Here is a 16,293-nt window from a genome sequence, read left to right as displayed (position 1 = left end):
TGTCAAACGTGCGACGCTGTCAAAACAGTTTATATACACGTCAACTGTGTATGTATTTTGTATTTTTGCTATAATTTGATAGAAAAAATCAAGAAAAACCACGAAAACTTAGTAAAAAAAAACGGATTTTCTTATAAAGTACAGGAAACACCATTAGCACAAATGGACTACTTCAAATCAATCCCCGTGCATATGGTAAGTGTACAAGTACCATACGTTTTGCAATTATTTAAGACATTTGATTTTTTTTAGGACTTTGAAGGCCAGCATAGGGCTGAACGGCTGTCTCGCATCATTATCACCCTTTTTGGAATTGTTGGTCTCATATGGGGCTATGCCATTCAGCAGTTTTCTCAAACAGTCTACATTCTAGCTTCTGGTTTCTTTTTAGCTAGTGTGGTAAGTCTTGTTAAAGTGTTTTAACTCTGTTTTCAACATTTTGATTTAGCTGACTATACCACCATGGCCAATGTACAGAAGGAAACCTTTGAACTGGCAACAAGAGAAGGGCAGCAGTGACTCTTCAAGTAACAAAACCAAAAAGAAGAAATAAGACTTCAAGAAGTTATATTTATTATGAAAGTTTTTAGGATTACGATAAAGAAACATCCACCAAATTAACAGTTTTATTAAATACATTTATGCACTAAAAATCCTTTGAATGGCATCTAAAGCTGCAGTGTCTTTAGCAATTTGAATATTCTCACCCCAACCTAATCCTAGACATTTCTTATTTTCAGCATTATACAAGCCAACTTGGTAGTTTGCAAGGATTGTGTTCACTGCACTTTGATTGCAAAGCCTTGGCTCAACTTCCTTAACTCCTTGCTGCTGTAGCAGCCTCATTAAGTAATCATAAGGTTTGTTAGGTGTCCATACATCATACAAGTCCTTCCCGTTCATTTGACAGATCACAAAATCCTCCACAAACTTGCTGACCCTTTCAGGGTCTGCAGAGTATGATAATGCAGTCACAACAGCCTTGAAACTATCTGCCAGAGTTTTAGTCTCTGGAGGGTATTCCTACAAATTTAAATTGTACAAAATAGTAAAGTTGATTACAGTCTTCATTTACAAGGCTGTTCACTAAATCTTTCATTCCTAAGTGTGTTGCTATGTGACTCAACATGTTGTCACTGCTTAAGTAGTTGCAAATACCGTCAACAACATCAGAAGGGTACATTTTTGAATATTTCTCCCTGATAATATTAGTAATTAGTTTGTGGCCCTCTTCAGCTAATTCACGGTTGTGTTCAGGGGGTATAAAAGACATGTCTCCTGGGAAAATATCAATAAATTATTTAGGTACATTATCAGAGTTAATGGCTTCAGTAACACTAACCTAATTCTTTAGCTTTAATTTCCTGGATATTGGCCCATTCTTGCTGTACTAGGGCTTCTTTAAGCACCTTCTCGTCGAATTTCTCCCCCAGTCGTCTACCAAAACAGCGCACTTCCATGTCATAGTCCCATTCCAAGTAACTGGACCGTCTGGCTTCTGGTTGGGGTGGGAGTTTTTTGGCACGTCTGGACAGCTCTTTTAACGTGGGGGCCACCCATCTGCTAATGGGTCGTTTGACTAAAAGAAAACCGGTTAAAACTGCTCAGGTTTAAAAGAGGGAGCTTGAGGGCACCTGGCACTGTGACAATTTTCGTTTGCAGAGCTACGAGGCGGGTCAACCGTAAAGACTGTTTTAACAATGACATTTTAATTTTTTTTTTACAATGTACGAACCAACAAAAATAAGGAAAAATAGTTATTAAACACCAATTAATGTTTATTTTTTTATTGTTGAATTTGATTTGAAGAACTTAGGTTAGTTAGAGCCTTAACAACTTCGTATCGTTCGGATTAATGAATTCAGATTTATCACGTGACATTTTCTTGTATGCTAAAAGAGCGGTCACGTGATATCGAATGTAAGTCGACTGTTTTTATCAGTAAACACAATGAGAAAGAAGGAGGGGTAAAATTTAGTGATTATTTTGATGGACATTTTTGACAATTGACATTGTCAGCATGTCAGCTGATTTGTGTTTTGCGTAATTATGTGAATAGATTGTTATTATTTTTATGTTAAATAGTTTATTAAAATGTAATTGTCCACCCAGGTGAGTCATATTTTTTTGCGTATAATAGTTACGGCTATCAATATACTTTTATTTGCACATCTTTAGATATGTCTTTAGGGAGGCAACTTGTAAAAAGAGCAGTCAAGTATTCAATGTAATTATTGTTGTTGCATTATACAAAGACCATTGTTTTGTGCTGCACCTGATAAGAACCTGTGCAAATTCTTGTTCACCTGCAAGTTCACTTTGTTAGTGAAGTTGTTGCAGACCAAGGTCAAGACAAATCCAAATGCTTACACTCAAAGGTTCAAATTCATTTTATTTTATTTTTTTTATAAAATAAATTGAAACAGATACATTTTTTGTACAATCCTTACACCTCCAAGAAAGTAACTTACTATTCCTGCTCGTCATTTAGCTACTATTCCATTGAACCCAACAATCTGAAACAACTCTCATTTACATAACATTATCTTGGCCCATGCATTGTATAATAAAGGTTAAGTAACTGCTAACTACTACAACAAACCTGAAAAAGAAAGTGGTTACATAACTGGTCCCAAGCAGTTTTATGGCTGTCAGCTAAAAACAGCAAAGAAATTCAAACACTTTCACTATCAGGTTGAATGGTACTTGCTGCACACACTCATACATTTGATTTTAATTTGTGTGGTGTATACTTTACCTAAAGGATTTTAATATTCCACTTTTAGAGTAGTTTCAATGTTTTGTTTATGACTATTAACTTCTTAGATCTTCTTAGATCATAATTTTATATGGAAATTTCTCTTTGGCTAAGTATAGGTGATTATGTAACTAGGAAGCTCTACACTCCTTTGATAAATGGTAGAAAATAATTTATAATCATTGTTTAAGTGCTGTTACTAAATTAAATCCTAGTTTAAGTGTCATTTTGTTCTTTTAATGATTTTACCTGGTTAAATGTTTGTTTTTGCCTTTTAGCACCAGTTTAATTTTTACAAGCTGTATAGGAGTGCTTTAGCTTATGTTTTTGATCTCCAAACAAATGTTAACAATCAATTTAGTGCTTTTACAACTTTGTAATGCCCTAACATTTAAGGAGATACTAATTTAAATAAATTGAATCCTTTTGAAAAAAATTGTTATTAACAAAGCAGGATTACAATGTAATATCTAATTTGCCTTAGTTTTACGTGTTTCGAATTTTAATTAGCGGTATTAAATTAATTTAACTTAACAAACTAGTGGTCACTTGGTAACATGGAAGGTTAGTCGTTAATAACCAAGTACTTGGCAAATTAAATGATGCTAAGTTAAAAAAAAAGTGCATTTTGTTGTAATAGGACGGCAATTAGCGCTACTGATCCAATGACGTAAGTGCATACTTCAGTAAACTGGTCATAAAGTTAAAATTCACACATTTAGAGAAAAAAAAGTGTTTTTAAATCAACTGGTGTAACCTTTAAAAGCGCTGAATGATGTCCTTAACACGTTCAGAATAGGTAGAACATATCAGTGTAATGAATATAATATAGTTTGTTGTTATTTGCATTTTTTGTTTCAGGCTGAACAGTATTAACGTCAACCATGTATTAATTTGCCCTCCACCAGCTTATAGGTAAGTTTTGGTTTCTTTGTTTAAATTGGTATTTCTGACCATTTACACGGTGGTTCTGTTCACCATTTTGTCCGTAGAATTTGTAAAAAAAACTACATTTAATCCTACCCCTACCCACTTATCAACTATCAGAGAAGTGGTACCGTCGATTTGAAAGCATCTCTCGCTCACAGTACCTACCAAGTTTTTGCACAGACAACCCAGTTTGCGTCAGTTGCTACTATCCGCGTTCGTAATTGCAATTTAAATATTAATAATAATTCTTAGACAACTCTATTATCTCCGGCAACCGAGTGATTGTTGTTGTTGGTGGTGGCGTGACTCAAAATCTCACCAATTGGACTGCTGACAGTCCAGAAACAGCTCCCGTTGATTGTTTTTAGTGGGTGTGTGTGTGAATGTTGGTTGTTTGGTTGCGGTAAGTCTCAAAACCAATTAAATAATTAGGACAAATGAAGCGATTATTGTATATTAATGCAAATTTAAAGTCCTGAGGACCGGTCGTTAAACTGGTTATTGCACGTAGAACAACGAATTAGTTTTAAAGATCATTTCGTTTGTTTAATTAGTCACTAAATCTGTTAAAGTCATTAAGTCTGGCAACAGCTTAACTTTGCCTTTACCATTTTTGTTGCACTTGTGCAATCAAATAACTGGAGCAGTTTGCGTTTTTCCGACTTGGGTGTCTGACATGTTTGGATTAGTATTGACCCCCAGTCGACCCTAACATTGTGGACACGCAAAACTCTTCCAATTCTCTCCAAATTTTGCAAGTGGTTTCTTGAAATGTTTTTTTGATTGTGTGTACACTAATCAATACAGTTTGTGTACAGTCAACCACCAATTATTTCGATCAATAAACCTTCTAGAATCTTTTGTAAAAGACCTTGATTGTCTTTCCTTACGATGTGCAATCCTTTTAAAGAAACAAACTTGTATGCTATAGAAGCTCTTTGAAGGCTATTACTCTTTAACTTGTCAGAAACCTGAAATGTATTTATATCGGAAAGGAAGTACATTTTTTATTAGAAGTTGATTAATTAAACAGTCAATAATAATAACAAATTGTGTAAATGTCCACGTTTTTGTCTTGCGTCTAAATTTACCGGGTACAAGTTGATTGCTTCCTGCTAAACCATAAATAATATTGAGTGAGTAGTAAAAAACTATTTTTTTGAATTATATTATTGCTTGTAAAATTAATATTTTGTTATTGACCTCAAGTGCGTCAACAGCAATATGCAGCCGGAATTTTTAAGTAGCCCGTTAATTTTTCAGTGGAAAATCGAGTTAAATTTTCAAACTAACTTAACAAGGACACTCAGTATAAAGTCACGTAAGGTGTTACGTCTGATAGAAAGTTCGGTCACGATCTTCTTGCAAAATGACGTAAAGGAAAAACTGATGTGATCTGTGTATAGTAGTTGAGATAAGTTCCCAACTTAAGTGTGCTGGACAAGCTTTAAGGAAATTGAGTAATATTGACGTATAGAAAGTAGGGCAAAAAGTCTGATGTAAAAGCAAGAATGTAAGGTAAAACTACTTAGATGGTAACGCCACTAGAGTTACCATTGCAAAAGATTAGGGAGCAGCACCGTGAAACACGTTAGTGTTTACCATTTTTTATGTTTTAATCACTACGTCATGGGTAACTTTTAATTATTCGGAAAACTTAACCTACATTACGAAATATCGGACAGTTTAGCCTTGGTTTTGAATGTGTATCAGTTTGGGTCTTATGAAGAAAAACACTGAAAACGACCGGTTTCTTATAACGTTGTGCAAGGTGCTAGAGATTGTTACCGATTTCTCAATTATTATCGATACGTAAAACATACGTTTTTTGATTGTTCTTTGTATTTGTATGTATGCTCGGATGGTTCGGTTAATGTGGTACCTAAGCCAAAGTACCGTAAAAATAATTGCGGTACGTTCAATATGCCATAATATTGTACCGTTGGTTTTGTGGCACTTAAGTTTACTACACTGACCATTTCCCAAGAGAAGGAACGTCTGTTTGACTAAATCGTGAAACTTGTCAGTATTTCCGGTCGTAGTTTGTGATTGGTCAAGAAAAAGCAGGCAAGCTGAAAGCTGCTTTTCTTGACCAATCACAAACTATACCCCCTGTGGATTTACGCAAATACTGCACATGTGGACTTAATTCTTAGTCATTGTTCACTGATCTCTCAAAACTTAAATCCTTGAACTATGAAACTCACTCGAATCTATCAACCGTGACAAAAGTGGTATTGTTATTATTTAATACACAATCAGACGTATTTAAGCACGCATATGTCTTATGTAGATTAAACTCATACATTTGTTTTCAACTGGGAAATACATGTTACTTGATGTACAGTGCAAAGATTAACTTTTTTTAATTTTTGTTTTGTCTGTACATTTGTTATCGTTCTGATGCGCTTTTTTTATACTTTTATAAGTATCTTCTCTAAAAAAATATATGCGACTGATTGTGACTGTTTTCAGTTATTTATTCCATTAAATTCACTAAAATTTAGGGGTTTTTTTAGGTATTTTCGACACTAATTAGATTTATAATTTTTTTGTTACCTAAAAACATTCCCATGAGTGACCATAATTTTTAAGAAAGCATACATTTTGAACACTTACACTTAAGCCCATCCCTGTCATGTCACAAATGTCAATTTTAGTAATGATGTACATACAAATATCCAATCTTGACAGTTGATGTATGACTGCCGGATTGATTATGGAAAAATTTAGCAGTATACCGAATTCGATTGGGGCAGTTTATATAAAATATTTTCAAAATGGTGGCACCAACTCTGGAACACTCTGTATGTTATTGTTTATTTTTTGGATTCTACGATCAATTCTAGACATGTTTCATGTATAATGTCATATCTGTATTAGTTTTTGAGATATTTACCATTTTATCTAAAATTTGACAAAAATAATTGTAATTATCGCATACCAGGCAATTGAGCAAAGTTTGTTCTAACAGTGGGTGCGAAAAAAAGGTCTAAAAAAATGATACAGGGAGGACAAAAATTGGACTCAAAAAATGAATTTTAAAAAGTGCAAAAAGTCTGGTTTTTTAAAATTTTATCTTGCTCTCCATCTAAAATTAGAACAAAATTGCCTTAAGTCACTGAAAATTTGATATTTTTTAAAATAATCACGAATAAACGAGAAACGTCTAAGATGCCGTTTTGCGAGTATTAATGGTAAAGTAGGCTGTGAATATGACATTTTGACGCTGCATCAAGTGTGCCGAGCAAATTTGACGTCACCACGACGTAATATGACAGTTGGTCAATGTATTGTTTAGTTCAATTACGTCATCGTGACGTCAAGTCTGCAACACATGCACCGCCTACTTTGGTACTATTCAAGCAAAACTATTTTTCTTATAATAAACACAGTTTCTAGTTATTTAACCAACGAGTGTATTAATCGGTAATTAAGAAAAGAGTTGGCTACAATATTTTTCCGTCGACTGTATAGTCTATAATAAACGTTTTATCCTAATAAGGCCCAGTGCTTTGAGTTCAGAATAACTTTATTCTAAGGATAATATCTATGGAAACCGTGAAATCAGACGCTGCTACTGGTCAATTCCGTCCGTCATCTAAATAGAAAATATAAATTTATTCGGAGGTGAAAGCCGGCCTTAAGTTTGAACAAAAAAGTTGTATTCGCGACACGGCAAACCAAAATCATAGGTACCCTTGACAATGACAGTGACAGTTATTTCTGTCGGTAATGGTGGATGTCAACTAAATAGTCTATTTCTCTCTGTTTAATACCAATAAAGAAGGATAGAATCGACTATACTGTGAGCGTATTTGGTTGCCTATCATGCATCATTATCGTCCATTAAAAAAGGTTTTTAATACATAGGCCGCATTCGTTTTCAAGCTCCATGGAGCGAGCAGAGCGTTTTTGACGTCACGATGACGTAATTTAGCAAAACTATAGTTTGAGCAACTGTCAAATTACGTCATTGTGACGTCAAAAAAGCTCTGCTCCCTTCATGAAGCGTGAAAACGAATGCGGCCATAGTCGTTGGAAAAAGTCAATTTTCTATGACCTCTTTATGTCAATCGGTTTTTTTTTCTAATGGGACAAAAGCATTACTATATAACAACAAAATCAAATTCGTTAAACATTTATAGCTACTATTATACTTAATTATTTATTATTATTATTACTGTTTTTAATATTAGTAGACTTATTAACTACGACATATTATTACTTTAATAAATTTTATTATTATTATTCGGTGAATGTTTGATGTTGCCAAATTTATGACTTAAGCCTACTAAAAGCAGTATTATAAGATAAATCGTGCAAATATAGTTCATATTGACAGAGTTTACATCATTGCAAAATTCAACAATGTGTAGATTTTTTATCAATTCATAATAATCATTTACATTACAGGAAACTAGTTTTGTAATTATTTAAATTTAATGACCCACACATTTTTTTGACTATACATACTAAATTGGCTGGTCAGAACAACCTGCAATTTCTTCTAGGACGCGATAATTAATTTCGTTTCCGCGTTCGTTTATTATGTCTCTTTGAACATTCAGGAGAAGATTTCCTCATTTAGTCGTAAAATACCAAAAAAAAGTAAATTTTAGTTGGGTTAGTAACCTTTACACTTTGGTTCTAACAAATTATACCTTATTGATCGACTGTTTTTTTTTAAACGAGTTCAAAAAACTAGTAATTAACTTACACGTGTTAAAAAAATATGTATTTATAAATAATTTATTTTGTTACAGTATGGTCACCATGACAGACGCAAAATGGCCGTAAAAACCTACAAAACAAGAAGAAAATCCCGTCCGCATCACTAAATCTCCCAGTAAAAACTGACTTAAAGATGCCGTCGGTGATCTCAAAATTCATGGACAAAGGCGAAAAAGCCTTTGTCCAGAACCAGTCCGTACTGTCCAGTGTAGTAATTGGAGCAGTACTGGCCGCTTACGGTTACAAAGTGGCTTATCCGTTGATCGGAAATCTAATTTCGAAACCCAACAAGGAAACGACCTCCCTGAATAATAATCTAGTCAAACCGAGTGGACTAAATGGGGTGAAAACTTCCAATGGAATGGCGCAGACCCATGGAGATCCCAAAACCAAATCGGCCATGTCGAAACGAAATCGTTTCGTCACGAACATCCCTAATTTTAATTTGGCTTTTATACTACAGTTTATCAAATTGGTAAGTATGTGGCTGGTGTTATACAGGGTGTCTAGTAAGCACATGATTAAAAGTGTGCCAATGTTCAATCCAAAGATGACAGTTTGACTTGATTGTCATTTATCATATTGATGGTCAAAGAACGTTTCAATGGATTTTAATAAAACTTGGTCTTATTTACCACTTGCCAAAAGCAAATGGACGTGAGGATGACCCTTACTAAATGTTCTCCAAATATAAGAACTTTGACCATCCATAGCAGTGGAGTCAAACATTTTTCCCATGTCCCAGTACCCTTTGAATCATGTGCTTCCTGGACACCCTGTACCACATTGACACCTTGTATACTAAGTAACTGGAAATCATATTTACTATTTAGGTACGAATCATGATACCAAACCTTCTCTGCACCGAAACCGCCTTGTTAAGCGGTCACACTGTGTTCCTATTCTTGAGGACGTTCCTCAGCATTTACGTGGCCAATCTAGAGGGCGCCATCGTCAAGTTCATAGTGCGTAAAGATCCCCACAATTTCGTTAAACAAATTCTGAAATGGTTTGCCGTGGCCGTACCAGCCACCTTTATCAACAGTATGATTAGGTATGGCAAAACTCACATTTTTTAGTGCATTTTAAAGCTAATTTAGTTGTTGTTCAGGTATTTAGAGAGTCGAATAGCTTTGAGCTTTCGCACTAGGCTGGTAGAGCACTCTTACAAGCTCTATTTCAAAAATCAGAGCTACTACAGAGTTACCGTGTTGGATGGCCGGTTGGACAATTGTGCCCAACGTTTAACGGGTAATAAAAAAGACCCCAAAAACTGTTATATTTTTAATCTGAAATTTGTGTTGCAGATGATATAGAAACGGTGGCCAGTACAGTGTCCCATTTGTACGGTCAAATCACCAAGCCCTGTTTCGATATACTGTTAATGGCCATAGCCCTGGCCAATTTAGTAAAATCGAGGAATTCCAACTTACTTATCGGGCCCGTCATAATTAGTGGTGTTGTCGTCGTTTCCGCTTTAGTTTTAAGGTAAGTTGATAAAGTAACTAAATTTCTCGAAAAAACCCAACTGGAATTTCATAAAGTGTAATGTAGTGGTATTTCGGTTGTGCGTATTAATTGGCAAAAAAATCAACAACAAGTGGTTTTACACTACTAAAGAAAATCCATATAATCAGTAACCACTATTTTAATTTAATTTCAATTCGCACTCAATCAAACTCAAGACAGCTGGATCATTAACTACTAAGATTTTTGTCAATTATGGTAACATACTTTAACTGACAGAGAAGCATTAATAATTGCATGCTCAAGACAAAGACAGAAAACCTAAAAAAATAGGCGGTGATTTTGCTGCGATGTTGTCAAACGTCTCTCTGAATTCGTCGACTAAATTACCTGCAAAATTAATTTTGTGACTAGAAGATGTCTAATTATGTAACAACAAAATTATGTAACTAATCCAGTGGATGAATTCAGATGAGATACTGGCAACATTGCCCCAAATACTAGATACTTTAGGCGTATTTTGGCGAAAGTATTTACCTGAGTTTTAAGCTGTAGTAACATAGGCCATCTTGTTTTATTAGAATGAGTTAATATGAGATAGATATTGTAAACACTCACGCCAAAATACGTCTTTTATTAGGTTCTCTGTCTTCGTTTGGAGCATGCAATTATCTATATTTCTCTGAGAGTTACACGGTTTTCTTATGGCCAGTTTTAGTTTTACTATACAAACATTTTTTCAACTAATTTTAGGCGGGGAACAAAATAAAATAATAAAATAGGGGTGCTCCATTTAAAAAACTTGACTTTTCGCACATCTAAAAATTCATTTGACCACCCCGTACATTATTTTTGATGTTTTCTGCATCCACTCACAAACGTTTTCTGATATGCGAAAGTTACAATTGTTTTAAGTAATGCAATGTTTACATAAAATGGTCAATATCACAGAAACAGATACAGAAAGGTATACAGGTGTGGTAAATCCAAAACCGACCATAGGAAAACCGCGTAACGGACAGAGAAACGTACATTATTGCATGCGCGGGACTAAGACAGAAAACGAAAAAAAAAATCAAGTAGGCCATATTTTCAGCGCGCTGTTGCCAAACGCCAAGTATCACTCAAATACCGTCGACAAAATAACTTGGCGTTTGGCAACAGCGCGCTGAAAATATGGCCTACTTGATATTTTTTTCGTTTTCTGTCTTAGTCCCGCGCATGCAATAATGTACGTTTCTCTGTCCGTTATACGATTTTCCTATGGTCGGTTTTGGATTTACCACACCTGTATATGACATTATACAGGGTGTCCCTGAAAGGGCTTTACAACGCTCTGACGCAGTTAGCTGGGGTCAAAATAAAGCGATTTAGCCATATTTGCGTTAATCCAAAAGTTGATAATTACGCTGAACTACTTCTGGAGACTGTTTTAGACTGAGATTAACGTACATTTAGTAGTTCAAACGCATTTTTCTTGGAAACGGTTGTCCATAGCGATATGACTAAGGTACACCTTTTCTAAGCAGAATTAACAGGCAAAAACGCCTTTATACTCAAAAGTGATTTACCGTTACCGATAAAAAATTACAAAGGAATTAAACAAGTTGCTTGAACCGTATATGTGGTGTCCTCTACGATTAATGTAAAAAATCAAATCAATCAATCAAAAAAGTAGCTTTATTGTCGGAAACTTAAAGTCATTGACAAAGCCCTGAAAACACATACAAAAACAGCAAAAAAAGACCTTACAATTATTAAAATAAAAACAAAACAAAAAGGCAGTTACCCTGTATAAGAGAGGAGAAAGAGGATCAAAAACACAAACAGTGCTGCTTGGTCAATTTATGGCAGAACAAGGCGTCTTAAGAACTGGAGTAGAATTCGTCCAGAGAATAGTACTAAGTCAAGCAAAAACCTCTCAGCCTCACGCCTAAATCCATACGCAGATGGCTGGCCTCTCACGTGGAGAGGAAGGTTATTGAAAAGTCTCTTGCCACCGTAAATAAGCGACGAGTTGTTCTTCGTGTGAGGAATGGGAAGCCTCAAAACGAATCTACTGCGAGTCACCGAGCCGGAGCCCTCGGACAACTGACCCCCAAGCTTGCCACGGACAAGACAAATCGTCTCTAAGATGAAAATGCAACACAAGGTGAGGATACCATGTAATAAGCATCCAAAATGTAGGATCTTGGTCTTACTGATATTTAATGTCAGTAAGTTGGAATTGCACCAATGTTTGATTATGGAGAGGTCCCCATCAATAGTGGCAGTCAATGAATCGGCGCTCTTGCCGCTCCAAAGAATGGTCGCGTTGGCAAATATGAATTTCCCATCTTGGAAAACCCCCCGATACCAAATTTCATAATTTAAAATGGTTTGGTATAAAAACTGCGATTAAAAATTGATTTTTAAATTTTAACTTTGCCGCCCTGTAGCTCTAAAATTATCAACTTTTGGATTAAGGCAAATATGGCTAAATCGCTTTATTTTGACGCCAGCTAACTGCCGCAAAGCGTTGTAACGACCTTTCAGGAACACCCTGTACATAAATTATGTCTAGAATTTACAGAGTGTTCCATTTAAAGTATTTTGCAATTTAAACTGATGAACGTTTGATTAATAAAATGTAGATACATATTACTAAGTAACTTATTTTTTAAATAATTTTCTATTGAGATAGGTATAATTTACAACCGTTAACAAAAACACATTTTGTTCCTAACACTTGTGGAAAGCATTTTTTCCACACTTGTTAGGAAAATAACTATATTCCCGAGAGTAGAGTTCAATAATTGTGCTTCGCTCAGAACAACCTTTTGTTTCTACTCCTATTAACATAATGCACATTTTTTGTGTTTCAGACTAGTTTCTCCGCGTTTCGGTCACTTAGTAGCCCAAGAAGCGGAAAAGAAAGGTTATTTGAGACACGTGCACGGCCGTATCGTATCCAATTCTGAAGAAATCGCCTTCTACAACGGCCACCGCGTCGAACAAAGCCATTTGCGCAGCGCTTATCGTATCTTGACGCATCACCTGGAGCACATGTTCGCCGTCAAGTTGTGGTTCGTTATGCTCGAACAGTTCTTAATGAAGTACGTCTGGTCCGGCACAGGTCCGTATTGAGAAAATTGTAAAGAGCTTGTCAGTTTAATTATGATTGGTTGTAGGTATGATAGTGGTGTCGTTGCCTGTCTTCTTGCCGCAAGTGATTAAACAGGTCCGTCCTAAGAAGCGCAAACTGCTGGCGTCCCCTTTACCTTCAGTGGAGAACGCTGAACCTCAACTTCAAGTGCAAATTCCCGAAGGGGACGATTCGGTTTCGGAACGCACCCACTACTTTACCACAGCTAAGAATTTGTTGATTACCGGATCTAACGCTGTGGAAAGGCTTATGAGCAGTTATAAGGGTATTTCTGTCATATTTAAGCTTCAAATTCAAAACTGACTAATGGAAATTCATTAGACATCGTTGAACTGGCCGGTCATACGGCCAGGGTGGCCAACATGTTCACTGTTTTGGAAGAGGCCAGCAAAGGTGTCTACCATAAAACTGTGGTGGCCAAAAAAGAGAAAAGTGATGGTTTTGAAGTGGAATTCAAAGGTGATCAACCTATAGCTAAAGGTAAGAAATGATCAGTGTGTGATAATGTACTTCATGTACATAACGAATTAATAGGCAAACTATTAACATCTACAAACAATGAAATCATCTTGAGTAAGGTGCCTATAGTGACGCCTAACTGTGACGTAGTGTGCCCTTCACTGTCCTTTAGTCTGAAACCGGGCCAGCATTTGCTAATTACAGGTTTGTTCTTTGACCTTTAACTTGATGTTTAACTAAAAAAGTTATGTTGTAAGGACCGAACGGTTGCGGTAAATCTAGCTTGTTCCGCATTCTAAGCGGACTATGGCCGGTATATGGTGGCGAATTGACCACGCCCAAAAACGCCATGTTTTATATACCACAAAGACCTTATATGGTGATAGGTAAGAAAGTCGGTCTAATTGTACCACTTTTCTTTGACGATAATGGTTCTAGGTAATCTGCGAGACCAAATCATTTATCCGGATACATACGCGGACATGATAAATAAGCAGGTGACTGAGGAGGATCTGAGAAAAATAATGCGTTTAGTCCATTTAGAACACATTGTGGAAAGAGATACTTTCCACGAAGTGAAAGATTGGACCGATATTCTGTCTGGCGGGGAAAAACAAAGGATGGCAGTAGCTAGGCTGTTTTATCACAAGTGAGTTAATGTTTGATTATTTCCCTCATTGTACTAGCAGCCAATAAAATTCAATGAACCTTTCTACTTCGACCAATGAGAGCCGTTATATACTGAATAAATCCCTAGTTGTTAAAATTTTACACTGACAATTCCACTCATGTACAAAAAATGCCATATATACGTCATCAAAACACGGTTTGCTATCGGCTAATAAGGAAGGAAGAGAGTTTGCTAGCGGATAAAAAAATCGGATAAATTTTGCTGTTGATTTCATCGTTTCCACGGATTTTCACTACACTTCTATTGTTGCAATGTCTCACCTTGGGATTTTTGCTGGCACTGTCAATTTTGATTTTTGTTTGTATTGTTTTGGTTATGGCTCGCTTCGGATAGAGTTCTACTGCAGAAAATCAAAAGAACCAGAAGAATGTATTTCTGCCAGTACAAGGAAGTCGCAGTCTTATTATATTATTGATTATATTCATGGAATTGTCTTATCAAATACCATTCGAGCTCAGATTTTTAACAGGATAATTTTTCCGCTTGTCTTCTCATACTTTCTTTATGGTACAAAACTCGACCTGTTTGGCAAAATCACTCGAGCTACGCTCTCGTGATTTAGTTACAACAGGACTCGTGCAGTTACACCAAAAAGAAAGTGTTCTAAGACAAGCACAAAAATTATCCGGCTAAATCTGAGCTCTTGTGGTATTGCCCCCGAATAAACACCTTTTTCGAATACGTTTTTTTGAAGAACATTTGATATTAAACGAAACGGGATTTAGACACATATAAAATGTAAGCTATTTTCTTCAATATTAACAATTAATAAATTACTATAACGTAGTTTCCATTAAAAAATTACATAAATTAAAATATTATGACGTCTGATTGTCAATCTGAAATGTAAACAAAAATATACATGGCTGAACGAAAATCTGTCGTCTGCTGGGGTGAGTTCAATATCATCATTAATTTCATCATGTTTAGTTTAGTATTTGTGTTCTAACTAAGGTGTTTTCTTGTTAATAAACTAAAATGTTAGTTTTCAGGAAATAATCTTGACATATACCCCTCGGCGTTCACGTTTTATCACGTAAAATGTGCATTGGTAGGTTTTTTGCAAAATTTTTCTTTTAGGCAAATGGTTTCGACTAAATAATTCTTTGGAATGGATTTTATGGTCGAATTATTTAGTCTCAATCATTTTCCAAGCAAAATTTTGCAAAAAATCACCTATGCACAGTTTACCCGATAAAACTTGAACGTCTCGGGATATAACCTATGATTGTTCTGAGTGTCGTTTTCAAATTTCCTTTTTCAGGCCAAGATACGCTCTTTTGGATGAATGTACATCTGCCGTGTCCATCGACGTAGAAAGTCACATGTACCAAACCGCAATCGACATGGGAATCACCCTTTTGACCATCACTCACCGACCGACGTTATGGTACGTTTTTCTGTTTCCTGAATATCTTAACAGTTGAATTTTTTTTAAAGGAAATTTCACACTCACATTTTGCAATTCGACGGTCAAGGATACTGGGAATTTTCCGAACTGAATTGCACGAGCCGTTTGGATCTAAAAAAGGAGAAAGACGAACTGCTTAAGCAGCCCGACAGCATTAACAAAGCGGAAAGATTGGCTGAAATCAATAGACAATTAGGTGAAGATGATTTGAACTAAATCATTGGTAATTGTCCTACAGTGTCATCACTCTGTACATCATCACGTTGTCACTTACTAGCCTGTCAAAAATGTGAGTAACTCGCAGCACTGCTTAGTTTGTTTGTGATTGGTCAAGAAAACGCAGCAAGCTGAAAGCTTGACCAATCACAAACTAATTACTGTGCGGAGATTTGAGAATGTCATGGCTTTAAAGATGTCAGTCTCACAGTATAAATATTAATAATTCGCACTCGTTAGGCTTTAATAGTGTAACATTTTAAAAACGTTCTAATTTTTGGGTGATATACTTATGTAATAACCAAGCATCATGCGCTCTATGTGATTTTTTTTTAAGAGAAGAGTTTTTAGTTTTTTTTTAAGGTGGATTCCGTATAAGGTTTATTTAATGTACATTAAAATTTTGAAGATTATCCATGTTCTTGTGGCCACTGAAATATATTATATTTAAAGCAATTTACTCTCGATTTAATAACAATAAC

General features: G+C 35.6%; 3 protein-coding genes and 1 long non-coding RNA gene across 5 annotated transcripts; 2 read left to right on the top strand and 2 right to left on the bottom strand.

Moving 5' to 3' along the window:
* Positions 1-9: 9 nt before the first annotated feature.
* Positions 10-617, top strand: Spase12 (Signal peptidase complex subunit Spase12). Its single transcript, XM_081975633.1, has 3 exons — positions 10-195; positions 253-399; positions 449-617. Exons 1-3 carry the CDS (start codon positions 163-165, stop codon positions 551-553), a joined length of 285 nt encoding a protein of 94 aa, XP_081831759.1. The 5' UTR covers positions 10-162; the 3' UTR covers positions 554-617.
* mRpL44 (mitochondrial ribosomal protein L44) lies at positions 613-1,838 on the bottom strand. Its single transcript, XM_081975609.1, has 4 exons — positions 1,635-1,838; positions 1,343-1,579; positions 1,076-1,278; positions 613-1,023 (listed from the first exon to the last, which is right to left on the bottom strand). The coding sequence occupies exons 1-4, from the start codon at positions 1,705-1,707 to the stop codon at positions 640-642; spliced, it is 897 nt and encodes a 298-aa protein (XP_081831735.1). The 5' UTR covers positions 1,708-1,838; the 3' UTR covers positions 613-639.
* Positions 1,839-2,008: 170 nt separating this feature from the next.
* On the top strand, positions 2,009-16,267 carry Abcd1 (ATP binding cassette subfamily D). 2 transcript variants are annotated; one of them, XM_081975561.1, is made up of 14 exons: positions 2,009-2,112; positions 3,620-3,673; positions 8,455-8,897; positions 9,256-9,476; positions 9,534-9,673; positions 9,730-9,910; positions 12,754-13,004; positions 13,060-13,299; positions 13,356-13,514; positions 13,569-13,697; positions 13,751-13,879; positions 13,932-14,142; positions 15,449-15,574; positions 15,625-16,267. In XM_081975561.1, the coding sequence occupies exons 3-14, from the start codon at positions 8,556-8,558 to the stop codon at positions 15,809-15,811; spliced, it is 2,316 nt and encodes a 771-aa protein (XP_081831687.1). In that variant the 5' UTR covers positions 2,009-2,112; positions 3,620-3,673; positions 8,455-8,555; the 3' UTR covers positions 15,812-16,267. The 2 variants fall into 2 exon arrangements, with proteins under 2 accessions (XP_081831687.1, XP_081831688.1); XM_081975562.1 differs by lacking the exons at positions 2,009-2,112; positions 3,620-3,673 and adding an exon at positions 3,849-4,091.
* LOC145726512 (uncharacterized) lies at positions 2,445-2,729 on the bottom strand. The gene is made up of 2 exons (XR_014177612.1): positions 2,603-2,729; positions 2,445-2,516 (listed from the first exon to the last, which is right to left on the bottom strand). It is a non-coding gene; the product is annotated as an uncharacterized LOC145726512 (long non-coding RNA).
* Positions 16,268-16,293: the final 26 nt, after the last annotated feature.

Source organism: Ips typographus, linkage group LG3 (assembly GCF_016097725.1).
Source record: "Ips typographus isolate SLU linkage group LG3, UJ_Ityp_2.0, whole genome shotgun sequence".
NCBI lineage: Eukaryota > Metazoa > Arthropoda > Insecta > Coleoptera > Curculionidae > Ips > Ips typographus.
Note: the sequence above shows the minus strand (reverse complement) of the source record. Positions and strands in the feature narration are given on the sequence as shown.

Bases quoted from the DNA above. Each gene is read 5' to 3' on its own strand.
- Spase12 (XM_081975633.1), top strand. From the start codon at position 163: ATGGACTACTTCAAATCAATCCCCGTGCATATG. The intron at 196-252 runs GTAAGTGTACAA...GATTTTTTTTAG, and splicing joins AATCAATCCCCGTGCATATG to GACTTTGAAGGCCAGCATAG. The intron at 400-448 runs GTAAGTCTTGTT...ATTTTGATTTAG, and splicing joins GTTTCTTTTTAGCTAGTGTG to CTGACTATACCACCATGGCC.
- mRpL44 (XM_081975609.1), bottom strand. From the start codon at position 1,707: ATGTCATTGTTAAAACAGTCTTTACGGTTGACCCGCCTCGTAGCTCTG. The intron at 1,580-1,634 runs GTGCCCTCAAGC...GTTTTCTTTTAG, and splicing joins GAAAATTGTCACAGTGCCAG to TCAAACGACCCATTAGCAGA. The intron at 1,279-1,342 runs GTTAGTGTTACT...ATATTTTCCCAG, and splicing joins AATTAAAGCTAAAGAATTAG to GAGACATGTCTTTTATACCC.
- Abcd1 (XM_081975561.1), top strand. From the start codon at position 8,556: ATGCCGTCGGTGATCTCAAAATTCATGGACAAAGGCGAAAAAGCCTTT. The intron at 13,300-13,355 runs GTATTTCTGTCA...GAAATTCATTAG, and splicing joins GCTTATGAGCAGTTATAAGG to ACATCGTTGAACTGGCCGGT. The intron at 13,698-13,750 runs GTTTGTTCTTTG...TTATGTTGTAAG, and splicing joins CCAGCATTTGCTAATTACAG to GACCGAACGGTTGCGGTAAA.